The sequence below is a fragment of the Amphiura filiformis genome, chromosome 6, assembly GCF_039555335.1.
Source record: "Amphiura filiformis chromosome 6, Afil_fr2py, whole genome shotgun sequence".
Taxonomy (NCBI): Eukaryota; Metazoa; Echinodermata; class Ophiuroidea; order Amphilepidida; family Amphiuridae; genus Amphiura; species Amphiura filiformis.
The window spans coordinates 30777052-30795518 of NC_092633.1; the positions used below are offsets into that span (position 1 = coordinate 30777052).

At 35.8% G+C, this 18467-nt stretch overlaps 1 protein-coding gene across 1 annotated transcript in view; it reads right to left on the bottom strand.

Moving 5' to 3' along the window:
* Positions 1–730: 730 nt before the first annotated feature.
* Positions 731–18467, bottom strand: part of LOC140155254 (oxysterol-binding protein-related protein 8-like) — a 98596-nt gene continuing 80859 nt past the window's right edge. The window contains 9 exon segments of the mRNA XM_072178012.1: positions 731–2394; positions 3882–4120; positions 5172–5357; positions 6108–6208; positions 6695–6730; positions 9585–9674; positions 9930–10027; positions 16438–16633; positions 17309–17407. Of these exon segments, the coding sequence (XP_072034113.1) occupies positions 2150–2394; positions 3882–4120; positions 5172–5357; positions 6108–6208; positions 6695–6730; positions 9585–9674; positions 9930–10027; positions 16438–16633; positions 17309–17407 (1290 nt within the window). The 3' untranslated portion in view covers positions 731–2149.

An 18467-nucleotide genomic window follows, 5' to 3' on the forward strand; every position in this document is an offset into this window, starting at 1 on the left:
AGTCTACACCCCTGTGTGAATGATTAGATTATGTCTTCCATAAGGGGTGTTTGGATTTAAACCGGCAATAGCCCAGTACACTTCAGGTATAAACCAGGTGTGACAGTAAATTCATTGTGAGTTTGTGTTCACCCATTGGGTGTCTCTATAATTCATGTTAGACATGTTCTGTTCTGTTGCAAAATGCTAGTCCACAATAGAAGCCTTTTGCCTTGGTAAAGTTTCAACTAGAATCAAAACCAAAGGCCACTAAAAACCTTAAAAGTTTTGAAGTGACATATCGACAATCATTCTAACACATACTCACAAATTAAAACGATACCAAATAGGAACATTAACAAATGATACGATGGCAAGCAGTAAGCATGATGCACAAACTCTCACCTTCACAGGGAACTTGTGAGATCAAACGCAGTATCACCATAAATGGAACATGTGCACAGTTTTATGAAATCTAAAGTCAAGTTTCTTCACCATGTGTGTAATGTAAATCTCTCCATCACGTGGTGCAGGGTGATATCAAACATGTAAGGCTGAGGTAGGGCTTCAGCTAACACCAATTGAAAAAAACATATTGCTTGCACTTGTAACATGCTGTGCATATGTACAATTTGTGAAACAGTGGAGTCCTTGTCGGCAACAAAACAGGACAAAACACAGATTTAAAAAGAGTCGCATTTGAATCTGGTAAAAATATACAAGCAATGTATCAATTTTGGATACCAACGAAAGTTCTCTGCTTACATACTTGCTCAACACATATGCGCTGTTTATCGCATGAGAATCACTAGGCCATGCTGCAGTCCTACGATGCTGGATTAGCGGATGAGGTGTCAATATTTCATGACAACCTACGATTTAATAATTGTTGACCTTCAGCTATTATCTTAATGTGACCTCTTCATGATATTGTACATAATTCATATAGGCCAGCACGGAGCTACGTCATGCCAGTGAAAATGATTAAGTGCCGGTAAAAACAATTTGCGCAGATCAATCAAATTAGGTCACTGGATCGTGCGCCCACTACGCATCGCAAGCGTTACACCTAGCGCCGAATGCGTGCTTGGAACGTTTTGTTTTTGAGCTGCAAATTGCCAAGGAAATTTGCTAAAAATAACCCAAGTCCGCTCTCTCCTATAACTGTAGACAAGAACATCTACTTTGCTGGTTTGAGTGAAGTAATGCTCCAAGGATATGTGTACACTTTAATATACATATAAAAGGCAGCTATTTCATGTTCAAGCGGCAGTGAAAAACAAACTGGATGCTTACAGAGAGCATACATATAAATAAACCTACTTTAAACTTGAGGCGCTTGGCATGCTAAAGTACAATCAAATGTGTCTGAATATTACTTTCCACTTATTTCACTATAGTGAAAGTTTTGAATTAAAAATCTAACAAGCATATCTTGCGTAGAAAGTAGACACAGTTTGATTAGATCTTGAATGACCTTGAATGTCAGCTGAACTTATTTCAAGAAAAAGATTATATTTCAATCATCTTTCCTGGCATATTTGCGGACAAATGTTGGATTTCTGCCATTCAAATACTTATTTTACCATTGTTATCTTTTTTTGAGAAGTTAATAAAAAAATGTTAGAAAAATTGGGGAAGGTCGGTACTCACAAGGTACTCATTATGGTACATGGACATGACTTTTATAACAATCTACAGATTTGGTGGAAGACTACATATTAAAGAACCACTGAGCACATGACTGAATTCCCTGACTACATGTTACATATATTACATATGTAGTGTTAGCTAGTAGAGGGTACAAAGTGGTGTTTTAATCAACGGCTTATTTCACTGCTGTACTGATATCAAAATTACAGGGTTTTTTTCAAATACAAGTTTTCCTAGTTACATTAATCAGTTAAAATTTTCAATAAAATATCTCTCATTCATTTACATTTTGTGTTGGCTTCACTCATGAAACATAGCATGGTCGATCCTCAATTTGACCTGTGACCTTTGACCTACAAATAATGCAGGTGTACATTGGTCGCCAAGTGAACATGTCCATTTGGAATGTATTACAACCATTGGCGTTGGATATTGGCATGTTGTATTTGCATATACTTCCCTGGACATCATATGATAATAACCTCAAGTTAACCTTTGAACCTCTGATGTGACCTTTTCACCTAAATACAAAGCCTACAACTAGTTGCCCAAGTAGTAAGATCACAGCCAGTGCAATCCAATCCTTGCTTCCAAGTGCATTGTCGGCATTGACTCTTTGATCTCGACACATAACAGCCAGTCTGTTGTTGATAGTTTTCAGTTCATCCTCAACTCTTTTCTGTCCTTGCATTAAAGGGACTAAGATTTCTTTGATGGTGGAGTGTGACCTTCTGGAATTACTGGACTGGCTACCTCGAACACCTGCAAGAAATTGCACAGAATTGTATGTTCATAATTAACACTGCAGATAAGATATGTAACATATGAGAGACTTACTGTTTGTCAATTCTTTTCTAGTTTTATTTTATAGTTGCATCCTGCTTCAGAGTCCCATTCTGATACTGAACCATGCCAAATTCAACAGCCTCACAATAAGAACAAATATGTAATAAATAAAATATGAATATTCCATCTTCATATTGTGATGTTAAAATAATTGGGCTATTCCATTTAAAATCCACACTACCCCTGTAGAAGATTTTGGAAATATCTGCCACAGGGGAGTTTGAATTTCAGATGGAATGAGCACATTAGGTAGCTCTATTTGAATTTCATATACCCTCTGAGAAAGATTCAACCAGAATCTTCCACAGAGGGAGGGTAAATTCCAAATGGAGCTGCTAATGTGTTAATTCCATTTGAAATTCATACTTCCCCTGCAGAGGATATTTCCAAAATCTTCCACAGGGGTAGTGTGGATTTTAAATGGAAATAGCCCAAATGTTGTCTTTATCAGAATGCTTTCACCTTGGCTATTTGTCCACTTCAGTAGCACATCTATGCTTGTTCCAAAAACCTGGATTTTGATGAATTGGGCTATTCCATATAAAATCCACACTCCCCCTGTGGAAGATTTTGGCAATATCTGTCACAGGGGGAGTATGAATTTCAGATGGAATGAGCACATTAGCAGCTCCATTTGAAACACATCCCCCTCAGTGGAAGATTCAGGTTGAATCTTTCTCAGAGGGTGTATGAAATGCAAATGGAGCTGCTAATGTGTTCATTCCATTTGAAATTCATACTCCCCCTGTGGAACATATTTCCAAAATCTTCCACAGGGGTAGTGTGGATTTTAAATGGAATAGCCCATTTTAGGTTGTTTTGGTTCAGCAAATCACTGACAATCCCTTTAAAATTTGAAATGCATAAGTAATAGATCACATACCCACAAGTCTGATAAATTAGGCAATTTATTTTAGTACTAAGTATCCAATGTTTTTGTAAATATACAGGGATTCTGAAAATTGCAATCCTAAACATACTTTATTTCAAACTTGTGGCAGCACACTTATGGCACAGGAATGAGTCTCATTTCAGTGGTCAGGTGGATGCATTATGCCTTTCATCACAACATATTGCTCCTGTATCAAGACTTTGGGACTCGCACACGTTGAATAGGGCCAGACATTCATCCTCATAGTACATTCAATCCCCCTCATAACTGACATTTTTGACTCTATGCCTTGAATATATAATTTAAAGACATGAAACACTGATAAATCTAAGGTTAACAATGATCAAGTAGGATTGGGTATTTAGTAAAATCAAAATATTACTATTCCTTTTTTTTTAGGGGGGGCAAATTCATACTTATTGCTCCTCACACTAATAAACTATGATGAAACGAAACATATTGCTCAAATCTTGCAAGTGTGTGATGCTGAAAAACATGACTAAAAACTTACCATCGTTATCTGAGCCTTCAACTTCTGGGGTTGAGCACTCGCTGTCTCCGCTAGCTGGGGCTAAAGGGCGCCTTTTCTGTTGGTTCTTGAATGAGAGCTGTCGTGAGATTCTCTTATCCTGTGGGAGACTTATTATGCTAGTTGTGCGTAGGATTTGTGTCTTGTGTCTGGTTCTGGTCTGGATGACGCCTTCATTTTCAAACTGCTCAATGTCATTGAGAGCATCCCATGGTCTGGTGCTAAGAGAGACAACAAATAGTAGAAATATTCACATTTGAGATTGTGTGGTTTTAACATTTCAGGAAGAACACAGACTAGCAAAGAGCATAGTATTACGTGTATGTGTGTACAAATCTGCCAAATATCTTATTGTCATATTTTTATCACACTTTGAGAAAGCAGCATTAGATTATTACTGTGTGTACAAATTGAAAAGTTTTCCCTATCAATTCCTCTAAAGAAATTGCAAGGATCTGCACTTGCCTTTTATTGTGTTTAGGGTCATAATAGCTGTGATATGATTCAAGATGACAACAATATTGGATACTTTTGGATTCATTTGCTTTATATGTCAGATTTCCTAGCCTTCAAGAGATTATCATTCAACTCTAGCATTTGGACATCCAGAGTCCCCTTTGCATGTAATTTCTAGTGCATGCCGCAACCAGATCAGCAAGAAGGGATATGCTAGAATGCACATGTTTTAAAATTGTTTTAAAACTTGTCCCTTTATACCAAACGAAAACACTTCTCTTTGCCATTTTTATGACATATAATCACATATTTGGTTAATGGCTTTTTGATCCTAGCTGGAAGTTTTATCAAAGGCTATAATCACAAAAGACTTGATTCTAGAGCATTTATTCTGCTTTCATGCTGTGTTTTATATTTAGGGATTAAGGTTGGTCTTAACCCTGGAATTTTAGAAACTTTTGAGCCTCATAACTGCTAAATTGTACTTGACAAATCTATCCGTTAGGATGAATTTGAGCAGAAATTCTCACATTTTGGAGGAAATACCAAAAAACCGTTTCTTGACTTAAGTTACGTTGCCCGGCAAAATTTGGGTCAAAAACATTTTTGGGGAGATTTTCTCCGAAACTGAGAATTTTTGCCCATATTTTACCTCTCTGGTGGATTCTTCAAGTCTTTGCGATTCTAAATATGTACTTTTATACACTTTGGACTAAAAATTAGGCAGTCACAAGGCCCAAAAGTTTCCATAATCCCAGGGTTAAGACCAACTTAAAGTTTAAATACCCTACAAATATTTTAACAAGTAAGACTTACTCCATATGTTTGTAGACCCAATCTCCTAGAATTTCATCTCGTTCAAATAGTTTTGGTGTCCACTCTACCATCTTCATCTTTCTCTCCTTGTGTCCCTTCCTTTGCTCCTCTTCCAGAAGGAATTTCTCATGAGTTGCTTCGTTCACATCTTGCTTTTTCAGCGCTTCTGTTACATGACTCCACAGTCTGAAAAAAAATTTGTTCAAAGAATGAATGATTTACATCATGCAGCACAGGGGTGTGATTCAAAGCTTGTGAGATATCCTGAAAATAGTAAAAAAATCCAGAAAAACAGTCTGAAATACCCTAAAACAGGCTGAAAATCATAAAATTGAGTAAATTTTGGCCACAAAAAATCATGGCAGCATTGTTAATTTTGATATCAAATGTGACCATCCACGACGAATCCAGGGTAAAGTCGCAAGTTTTAGTTACATAGACTAATACCAGTTGAAATCTCTTTGAAACAACTTTAAAATGATATCTCATTTGTCATAATTGCTTGAGAAATACATAGTCAAATAGCCAATTTTGCTCTGGAATTTCCTTGTTTTAATTGTTATTTTTGCAAGCTTTATCTGTCAATATCTCTGAATAAGCACTGGTGACGTTACACTGGGTTTGTAGAGGATGGTCACAAATGAGTAGGAATTCCTCATTATTACTTTTTAGGACAGTTGCATTAATAATCTTTTTTCTGATTAATACAAAAAAGGGGAAAAGGGTTACCATTCCAATTCTATAACTTCTCCAAGACTTTTCAATGACCTAATCACACAATTGCACACCGGCAGGTATGGCAGCACACTTAAAATTGCCTCCAACCACCCTCCCTGTCACATACCCTGAAACCAATATCTCAAAGAGTGAAAACGCTGACATTACAGCCCATTTGTGGTCGACGGTCATATATAATACTTGTGTAATAAATCTCACCTTTCTGACTCATAGGATCCCTGTTCATCAGATGCTACTGTTGACCTTGGTAATCGCTTCTGCCTCACATCAGGAGTCACCGCCCAGAAAATCTCTGTGTGCTGTTAAAAAAAATGAAAAAAAAGTAACAATAATAAACTACCTGATGCAAATCTGAAAGTTATGCTGCTCAATAAAGTTGTATTCATATAAGCGGCATAGGTATTATACCAAAAGATTAAACCTCATACATATTCATGAGAGAATGACACCAATTCATTGGTCAATCGCAACTTGACAGAACCCAAGTAGATTGACCTATCCCCAGTATGACCTATCTTACCGGACGATGGTTCCACCCATTCATGATATCATCATCCTCAGAGACAAAAGTTTGTTCTCCCTTTCGTATAAAGCATGTGTTCGATACACGAAGGTAGGACTTGGCATATTATATTGTATCATGGTTCTCTGTATGATTAAACGGGAATTAACCATTTCATTATAGCAACAACAAAAATTTCAGCGTCCATGTTGCTGTTCGAAGCAGATTTGTATACTGCAGCATACAATGGCATGTACCATCTTCATTTTTTACTATAACTTACCCCTGTTCTCTTATCCTTAATAAGAACCTCTTCATCCTATAACAGAAAATAAATAACATTGATGTTAGAACATATCAACACTGTTATATCGAAATAACCAAAAACTTGAAAAAAATTTTTTTTACAATTTAGATTTTCTAATTAAAATATGGGGAATGGCAGATATATTGCAGGTATAGGCTACAAGAATTATTTCAGAATGACGATTGAATCACCTGTAAGAATCTTGTCTGATATATATATTCAGACATGCCAACTTTGAAATCCAGATTTCCGTACTCAGAAGAACAAAAATCCGTATTTTGCACCCTAAAACCGTATTTTTTAAATATGTACCTTTTGCATACCTGCCAACTCCAGAAACTCCAAAAGTAGAACACATAATTGAGAGGGAGCACTTGTGCGACCGAGCACATAACGGCCCACTTTACAAATTTGCAATCAAATTTGGCAATACCAAAGAACCATTCCATCAAAGTAATAAATCAATACAGAAAGATGCTTCCTTTACGAGTTATCACTCATTGAAAGTGCTACTTTGCTATACTTTACATGGAAAGCGGCCATCTTAAAGTCGCTCATATTTCCTTAATTACATAACTGATCAAGCTGAATTCGGATATATGATGCACAGTTGAAAATTAATTTTTAAAAGATTTGGTGACCTCAGTCGACCTTTGACCTTGTATGTGACCTTTGACCTTACAAAATTGGATAAAGTATGTAGACCAAACAAATTGGGTTTTGTTACTTCTAATGTTGTTAGAAGCATGCTTTGTTAAAACTTTCAAGTTCAGAAAATCATTGATCATCATCTGAATCTGAATAAACAAATTGAGAAAGCATCTTGTAGGCCTATACATATTTCTTTAATGTGCATGCATGGTGCGAAAGTCGGAAGTAAAAGGAGGTTCCGAAACCTTCTTGTAGGTTTATTCTTTTGCACCAATAGAGCTAAATAGTTAACTAAATACCTTCAGAAGACATAGCATTAGGTGGTTAATAAAAAATATTAATGTGCAAGAAAAATCTGCAAGTCAGAAGAAAATTATTTCGGAAACCATCTTGTATATTAAATATTTCTTTAATGTGCATGCATGGTGCGAAAGTCGGAAGTAGGAGGTTGGAAACCTTCTTTTATGCCTATTCTTTTGCACCAATAGAGCTAAATAGTTAACTAAATACCTTCAGAAGACATAGCATTAGGTGGTTAATAAAAAACATTAATGTGCATGAAAAATCTGCAAGTGGGAAGAAAATTATTTAGGAAAGCATCTTGTAGGCCTATTAAATATTTCTTTAATGTGCATGCATGGTGCGAAAGTCGGAAGTAAAAGGAGGTCGGAAACCTTCTTTTATGCTTATTCTTTTGGACCAAAAGAGCTAAATACTTAAAATAGTTAACTAAATACCTTCAGAAGACATAGCATTAGGTGGTTAATAAAAAACATTAATGTGCATGAAAAATCTGCAAGTGGGAAGAAAATTATTTCGGAAAGCATCTTGTAGGCCTATTAAATATTTCTTTAATGTGCATGCATGGTGCGAAAGTCGGAAGTAAAAGGAGGTCGGAAACCTTCTTTTATGCTTATTCTTTTGCACCAAAAGAGCTAAATAGTTAACTAAATACCTTCAGAAGACCTAGCATTAGGTGGATAATAAAAAACATTAATGTGCATGAAAAATCTGCAAGTCGGAAGAAAATTATTTCGGAAAGCATCTTGTTGGCCTATTAAATAATAATTTTTTAATGTGCATGCATCACCGAAAGTCGAGAGAAAAACGATGTAGGCAACCACTTTAACAGACCAAGAAAGTGGTCAAATGATACCAGTAATTCAGTCGGTAGTCTAATCTTGCAGCTGTTTATCTTTTTAAGACACAACATTTTATTATTTTGGTCAAAATTCTGGAATACCGTATTATTTTGGGGGTGACCGTACTACCGTATTTATCACGTTTTACCGTACAAAATACGGTGAAACCGTACTAGTTGGCATGTCTGTATATTTAACCCCAGACAAAATAATGAAAGCGGAACCAGTGATTTGCGCCTTTGTCAGACGTTCAACAGATATAAGTATGATTTATTTGCAATAAGTATGTAACAAAATAGCATGCAGATAAGGAGTCAGCCCCCAGTACCTGGACTTATTAGCGAAAACGATATTTTAATTTATAAAGGACCCAGACGAACTATCAAAAGAAATTTTGTAAAACACAACTTAGTCCTGTTGAATCTGACAAAGCAATGACGCTACATGAATTAAACGGAATGCAAGACATCGCCAACCGCAACCACGTGACTTAGTAACGGTAAACACACAGACAATGGGCCATGACAACGGGGGACCCAAGCATTAATTCTGCAGGGGTTAAATTGGTTTTCAATTGATGGGATTGAAAACTTTATTGTTCTATGGAATCAATCAGGGAAGACACTATTTTAAGTAAAATCAAATTAGCTCAATCAATAAGGCATTCGACTATGGTGCGAGATGGAGAGGTTGCAGGTTCAAATCCTGGCGGTGGTTTAGCACGCTCTTGTGGATAATTTAGTTAGCTTGAAATTCCTCTGGACAAGGAACCTACTGCTAATTGTCTCATGTATCCTGAACAAAACTCAGGGAGCTGATTCTGGTTGCGATGGTCAATTGTGGAATGTCTGGGGTATGCGCTCTTGAATTTGTTAAGTCCCCAAGTTATTGTGTAATTGTTTATGGAATGATATGGGGCCATAGTGGTCAGCGACAACCTGTACAGTGTGCTGAGGCTTATGGATCGACGTTAAGGCTTTGTGCCTGTGCGTAGCTTTTGTCCCTTCTTTTTATGACGGTCGATATTCAAGCATTTACAAGAAATCTTTCAATGTCTTTTCATTCACACTTACCCATTTGCCATCTAGAGTTGCCAGAGTCTCCTTGCCAAATTTGATCTTTCCTACAATCAAATTAGAAGAGTCACTACCACCTAAAAATGGCTGCAATTGAATCAAAACAACAAATATTTTATTACCCAGATAATACATTGTGTTATTCCAGTTGTTCCATTTAGGACCATGCTCCTATAAGCTCCCACCCAGTAACTTTACTACACATGATCCTCCATGGATCCAACTACATAATGATCCTCTATCATTAACCATCTGTACACATAAAATCCATATTTTTGGGCCTTTTTTTACGTATAATGCAGTTATGTGAACAATATATGCAAATATGCTTGAATATGTTACCTTGAGTTTGAATTCAATCTCTGTCCTGTATCCTGTCTTCTCGCATTCAATGGCTACTTTGCCACCATACTCCATAGTTAATGTACCATATAAAATACCTACAGGATAAAACAAATATAGAACAGCTCAAAACACATCATGTATTATTTATAATTCTTAAAACGATCACAGTCTTTTGTGTGTACCAAATTTCATGCCATAAAATATTTTATAAATATTTTATGTTTGTGTGTACCAAATTTCATGCCATAAAATATTTTATAAATATTTTATGTTTGTGTGTACCAAATTTCATGCCATAAAATATTTTGGAGAAAGACTATTTTCATGATTTTTCATGAAAAGAGACGATTGACTGCTGATGATGTCATCAGCGTTTATTCTTCCAGAAAATCTAAATTATTTCTTCACACTACCGTGCTGTAGCCACATCCTTCCCCAACCTGAATCCCACAGAAATGGACCAAAAGGGAAAATTTATTTTAAGGTTGCTATCTACATGTACCATACTTTTCCTTATTGTTGTCTGACTGAATATAGGTATTTGTCAGGGCCAGAAACTTTTCTTTACAACAACTAGATAATTGTGGGTTGTTCTATTCCCAACAAAACCTCAATTCTTTATCTGCAAAACCTTTACAGGGAAAACAAACTTGAACAAGTTTATATTCATGGAGCTGTTAAGTTAGCTAAATTGGTGTTGTTGTTTTTTATCCCTATTAATCCCAAATGCTTCTGTAGATATCTGGTGTCCAAAGTTATAAGAAAATTGATTGTGTGTAAAAATATACAAAGCAGAAACCACCTCCCTTGATCTTGTGCCCATTACTAGTGCATTACCTATCATAGGACACTAGTCACTACTGCCCAGATAGAAAAGAATTACTGACCCAACTCTTCCGTGTATTATGCAAAATCATTCCCTAGGGATGGGTAAAAGCCAAGGCACTGTTACCTGCATGCAATGATATGTACCCATTATGATTTTTCCCTGAACGACACTTGATGAATTCACTACCTTAAAGAGCAGTCACTGCTAGCCTGTCACTGCCGGCCAGTTACTGCCAGCCAGTGACAATCTATTTCATTTCATAAATAGCCCCAATGTTCCAGTTTTAGACTATTCCCCCCCAAGACAAAATCAAGGGAAATAGTAAGACCATTTCAAGCTCACCTCAGAGAAATATTTTGCACTATTTAGTGCGCAATCTCTCATGAGCAGTCAGTATTTGTATACTATGCATTACAAAACCATTTAATGCTGCAGGGACATGTCCCTAAATAGCCATAAATGTGCAGCTACACATGATTTTAAAGCGGCCCATGGTATTAAAACAGCTCGGAATTTTAATTCTTTTAAAACATGCTTGTCGTCTTTTCTCACGGCGAAAAATTTAAGCATCTATAATATATCTTTGTTGTAAATTATGTATCATACATGTATAATTGGTTTGGATTTGTTGAAACTATTTTCTTATCACATCCGCAAATCTGACTTATTGATGAAATGATTTATTTTTGTGATTTATTTTCCTCCATTACTATGCTTTTGTTGCTTGAGACATCTGCCTGTGTGTGTGTAAATGTATGTAACTGTATTTAAGTGCAATTCTTAATTCAATTATATAATATCATACCTGCCAACATTGAAAACCTACAATCTACGAAAAAAGTCCTTGGAACGCTTGGTATACTCTGTCGAAATTCCGTGCAGAATTACATATGATCATGGAAATGATGTATATTTTGCCTGGGAACAAGCATGACATCTACAACAATGATTCACCCTGCCCCTCTCCCCATCAATCAATGTTGGAACACATTGGGAAACCGCTGAAGGCTTTGGTATTTCTCAACATTGCCCGGGGGAGAGGGGGTGACAGTTTTCCGTTATTTACACACAAGCGTTCCAAGACTTTTTTCGTTGATTGTCTCTACCGAATGCAAAATATTTCATCTAAATTTCGTTTTTGTGTCATAACTCAAAAACGGAATGTCGTATGAGCTTCATATTGCACACGATTTGAGAGTGGATTATATGCTTTGGAATCATAACAAAGTTGTTGATAAAGAAATTGGTTTATTTAGGGAGTGGTCACTGAAACCATCCCCTATGCTAAACAACACACGTTTCGTAATTATGGCTCTAAACTGCTCTAAAATGTCATTTTTGTCCCATAACTTAAAAACAAAATGTTGTATGAGCTTCATATTGCACACGATTTGGGAGTATGTAATATCGCTTTGAATCATAATAAAATTGTTGATAAAGATGTTGGATTATTTAGGAATGGTCACTGAAAACACCTCATATGCTAAATTACACACATTTCGTAATTATGACTAAAATCTCGTTTTTTTCTCATAATTCAAAAACACTACAAATATAGTTTACAAAAAATATTACAATGTTTTGCAGCATGTTTTTCAAAATGTTTTTGAATTTTATTAAAACGTTCTGTACCCCTTTATAGTATAACCCAACATGTAAATGTTTTCTGTAAAACTTGCGCTTGCTGAGTATAGGCTTATCCGAACGAATCAGAAAGATTATGATGTAACAATTTGAAACAACTCATTTCTGAATATTATTTATAATAAAATACGCTTTTTCAGTGAGAAAAAAAAGAAGAAAAAAAAAGAAAACAACAATTGAATACACTTAAAGAAAAAAAATCGACCGCCACGGGGACTCGAACCATTCGCATCAATCAATAGTCAAAAGATTACCAGTCGAAGGACTAAGCCGTTGCGCCACGCTGCCATTTCGCAATCAAGTAACCAGTTTTGGTCTTTTATAGTAGTCAGGTATCGGGAAAGTGTAAAGCTGTATAGTGCAAATGGCAAAGTGCATCAGTTTACCATAATGACAAAATGGTCCAAAATCGACCTTTTATGGTTTTTAGGCCGCATCTCATGAAGCGTGACGTTCGTTTACATTGGCTATACCAATTGAGAACGTTTGAATACAAAAAGAATGACACATTGATCGCATTTATGAAATTTGTTAGCAGTTTACCATTTTGAATTGAAATAGATATCTATACGTATATATTAATATCAATGCATGGGCAAACTGCTCAGTATGCACGTTGTTCAATGTAGCAGTTTACCATACAGATTACCATTATGGGTTTCCACTTTACACCCTTTGACTATTCGTGTTTTAATTGCGTGAATCATTGCTAAATTATGAATTCATTATTTTCTATGCTTCTTTTTTCTTTCTTTGTATTAAAAAGAAAGAAAGAAAGAAAGAAAGAAAGAAAGAAAGAAAGCAAAGAAGGAAAGAAAGATCAATTAATGAATCAATGAAAGAATGAGCGAAAGACATTTTAAATAAAATACTTAGTTTCAATCAATGAAAGCATGAACGAAAGACATTTTAAATAAATAAAAAACATGAACGTAGAAAAAAGTTGAAGTGACCGCTTATAGGTTCAAATTGCAAGCACCTTAATCATGAAACTCTCGTGGCCGAGTGGTTAAGGCAGAGGTCTTGTAAATCTGAGGGTCTGGGTTCGATTCCCAGGCGGTATCACTTTTTCTGTCTCATTTATTATTTGCGACGGTGAACCCGGTGAAAATTTTTTGTTTATTATAAATACATGAAGTATACATTTTTGCTCTTTTTTTTACTGTCTTTCTGTCTTTCTCTGTTTGATTACTTTATTTAATCATTTCTTTATTTCTTTCCCAAAAGCTACCAAATGAAATACTTTCCGATTTAAATGTGATCTTATAATAGTCCTACAAACCCCCTCCGCTCTACCCCACATACATCCCACGCCCTACACCATGCACGCACACACCCCCACACATTATACATACACAAAATTGTGAAGCACAAATCTGCTGAAGATAGTTGTTACATCATGTCAAAAACAAGTTAATGCTATCTACTGAAGATAGTCGTAGTTTATTATTCACTTCATTACAAATCGTAACATACATGCGGTTTTAGTATTAAATTAAAACTCAATTTTCTTTTTTCTAATGCTCATTCACCTATCTGACAAGTGCTATGAAGGTGAACTTTAATATTAATTTAAAAATAAATTAGGGAACTCGGAATCATGCAGCTTAGAGCCGTAATTACGAGATATGTGTTTGAAACGATTTCTCGGTTTTGAGATATATAGCATAACAATTTCATTAAATGCGTGTAAGTTGGGGTATGGGGTGTTTCAGTGCCCACTCCCTGAACCAACCAATGTCTTTATCAACAATTGTATTATGGTTCCTAAGTACATGGTCTACTTCCAAATCCTGTGAAATATGAAGCTCATACAACATTCTGTTTTTGAGTTATGGGACAAAAACGACATTTTAGAGCAGTTTAGAGCTATAATTGCGAAATGTGTGTATTTTAGCATAGGGGGGTGATTGCAGTGACCACTTCCTAAAGAAACCAATTTCTTTATCAACAATTTTGTTATGATTCCAAAGCATATGATCCACTCTCAAATCGTATGCAATGAGAAGCTCATACGACATTCCGTTTTTGAGTTATGAGACAAAAACGAAATTTAGATGAAATATTTTGCATTCGGCAGAGACAATCTACGAAAAAAGTCCTTGGAACGCTTGGTATACTCTGTCGAAATTCCGTGCAGAATTACATATGATCATGGAAATGATGTATATTTTGCCTGGGAACAAGCATGACATCTACAACAATGATTTACCCTTCCCCTCTCCCCATCAATCAATGTTGGAACACATTGGGAAACCGCTGAAGGCTTTGGTATTTCTCAACATTGGCCCGGGGGAGAGGGGGTGACAGTTTTCCGTTATTTACACACAAGCGTTCCAAGACTTTTTTCGTTGATTGTAGAAAACAGAGTGCATGGCGAAAGGGCCCCTGCAGGGGTCCAGGGGCAAAGCCCCAGTGGGGGTTGAGGGACAAAGTCCTCCAAAGCTAGAGGGTTTCTACACTGTAAAAACCCCTATAAGCCTGTTACAGAAGACACATTTTATAGAAAAACAATAATAAAGAACAAGGTGAAAATGAAGCCCTGGGCTTTTATACACCTAAGCTTGAATTTGAGGAGGGATTTAGGCTCCATATCTAGCAAAAATTTCAACACATATTTGATGACTACAACCTTTGAAAAAATGTAAAAAACATTATGGGACCTGTTTTTATAAGTTTGAAAAATATGCTTCCTTCACACAGAAAATGTGCTTTTAAAAATGCAGTTTCCTATACTTTTGTACATAACGATATTTGTTGAAGCGATTTTTTTTGGCTTTATAACAAGGCCTACGTGACTGATAGGACATTGATATGATGCACAATACAAAGGTGAAAATTCCGGGGGAAAATCCATTAAAAAAAAAATTTAAAGTTTTTGGTGACTTTGGAGAACCACTAGACGTATTCTGAAGTGCTGGGATCATTCACAGTTAATTTGAAACAAAATTGGAAAAAATTACAACAAAATTACAGTTTGTTATCCTTAATATGCAAGCCACAAACTAATGTTTACCTTTTCATCTATCACATATTATAAATGCATTGGTTTTCCATGCATTTCTAATATGTGCCAGATGAAGAGGTAAACATTAGTTAGTGGTTTGCATATTAAGGATAACAAACTGCAATTTTTTTTTCAAATTTTTTTTTCAAATTAACTGTGAATGATCCTAGCACTTCAGAATAGGTCCAGTGGTTTTCAAAAGTCGCCAAAAACTTTGGAAAAGAAATAAAATCAAATTAAAAAAAAAAAAAAAGTATTTAAAAAAAAAAAATTTCCGGGGTTTAAAACTCGGAAAATCAGAGTGACTCCACGAAAATCGGAGTAGTTGGCAGGTATGTAATAATTGGCCTATAATATTTCTTTTCAGGTGGTGTAATGCTTAATTAAGGCTTTGCCTTTTGTTACATCTTTGCCATCTTTTTTAAATTCTATTTTGCTGTTTGATGGAAATAAATAAAATATGTATGTATGTGTGAATGTATGTATGTATGTGTTGCTAGGGTCATGCAAGTAGCATTTTTGTGAATGCCCAAGGAATTTAATCAAGCGTGGATACCATTGTCATGTGTGTTGCACGGATCAAAGCTGTCATCTCAGAGAACTGAGATAAGTGTAAAATTTGTTACTTGTATTTTGAACACTTCCAATTTCAAAATCATATGAATCTGTCATATATATTACAACCAACAGTGTCTTAATTCCTTCTAAGATGTTATATTGTTGTTGCCTAGGTAAAGGGCAAGATGGTTGAGTGGTATACGGCACTGCAATATCAGCCGGGAAAATACAAACTGTGAGGGTTTGAACCTTGGGCATGTCTGGCTTAGGTAAGAATTCTCTTCCTCACTGAAAACGTTCCTATAAGGTCAGAAATCCTGCAATTATGTTCAGTTACTTGCAAGAATATTTCTTCTACACTGTTTAGCATGTTCTAGGTATAGGCACGGTATGTGTGGCGTCTCGTAGTTCGGAAGTCACACTGAACCACAATTCTGAGGGCATATCTCTGTTAATTGATGACATACCTTTACAGTTAGCATAGGGCATTGTGATATTGTAGTCCTCCCCTCTAGCCAGTAGATTAAGTCTTCCCACACCATCCATCACTGCCGTCACAGAATTGCCATAGAATTTGGATTTGGCCAGAATACTGCCACTGATTACGAACCCATCCTTGCGATTGGTCACATAGAATGCTGACACTGGTGGATGATGTGATACCTGACAAGATAAGGAATTACAATCAATGCAAGATGATGAATAGATTAAACACATGGAAATGAAAGAAATTCATTAGCATTTTCATGTCTTTATGTGGACAAAGGAAGGAGGGTAGGAAGGGGTGGGGGAGGGAGGGAGGGAGGGAGGGAGGGAGGGAGGGAGGGAGGGAGGGAGGGAGGGGGAGGGAGGGAGGGAGGGAGGGAGGAAGAGAGGGCTGTAACAGCGAGAAATATAAACAGACCGGCAATCTAATAATAGTGTAGGGCAGTGGGTCACCAAAATAAAAATCCTGTAGACATTTTATTTGTACTGGGAACCGTATATGATCAAATCCTTAACAACAAAACAGTACCACCAATGATAGCTCCAACATGAAACAGTCATCAGAATGTTACCACAAAACTGTCATTGATCAAGGTATGCAACATCAAATTTAGATTTGCAAGTACATATTTGATTGACAATCCTGTTGAACTTATATGCAGATTATCATCTGTGTCACGCTCATGATTTTAATCTAAACACACAAGGTATATCATAATTTCTCAAATAGATCTTACCTTCGGTGATCCGAAGGTCCCAGGTTCAAATCCTGGATGGTCAGTGAATATTTTCACTGACTGTCATTTATATATGTGAAAACTTGTGCTAACCTTTCTCAAAATTACATCTTACCTGTTCTGAGATGTAAAATGTTCTACTGTCTGTTTTATGATGTGTCCATAAACACCTAAACGTCTCCCCTATAATTGGATTATACGGCTTCTTCAAACCCTGTAAGGATATCAAAATTATTTAAATAGTGTGATTGTAAGTCTTGCAAGAAAGTCTGTGACAAATTTGCTGCACTTGGAAAAAGTAACTGGCATATTTTTTTATCTATGATGTGTCCATAAACACCTAAATGTCTCCCCTATAATAGGATTGTATGGCTTCTTCAAACCCTGTAAGGATATCAAAATTATTTTTAAAATGTGATTATAAATATCTGCAAGAAAGTCTGTGACAAATTTACTGGGCTTGGAAAAAGTAACTAGCATATTTTTTATCTAAGATGTCAAAAATGAGACTCACACTATCGTTGAACCCTAATAGGAAGTTAACAATTTTCTGCATGTCAATACAGCATTGTTGCAAACCCCCATAATAATATGTCTACTGCAATCATTTAGTAATTTCCTACTTTCTTGTGAGTGGAAGTTATGGTTACACCTGAAACATTTGTTTCTTTGGCATAATCTGACCAACCGTAAAGAAAAGTTTCCGACCTTTTTGCCCTCCCTGAAAGGAACGATTTTAGATTTGATTTCTTTTTGTATGTGTTTGATAATTCAATTTTCAAATATTTCTATTTTGTGTAAATTGAAATGTCCAATACTAAATACTGTATCATTTAATTACTTTCAAAGTTGTTTTAGGAAACAATGTTTCAGGACATATGGTTTCCTACACACACAAGAACAGTCAAAAGTGATCATGTGCAGTATATTTATTATTTGAGTCACCTTTATTTTCTTGTTGAGGCCTGATAAATACCAAACTACTTCATATTGCATAGTATATATATCTACATAGTTTTGGCATTGAAGTTCACCTCTAGTTTATTGCAGAAGCCTAGCATATACTGTAAAAGGGGATATTTTCGCTGGGGGTTTAATTTTCGCATTTACAGTATAACTACTTGTTTCGTTATACACATAAAAATGTTAGATGCTAATGTAGATGCTAATGATAACCATATATAGCATATCAAATTGCTGATTGGTATTGGTAATTAAATGAGAATGATTTAAAATTAGACATCAACAATACTTGTTTATTTACAAGAAACATC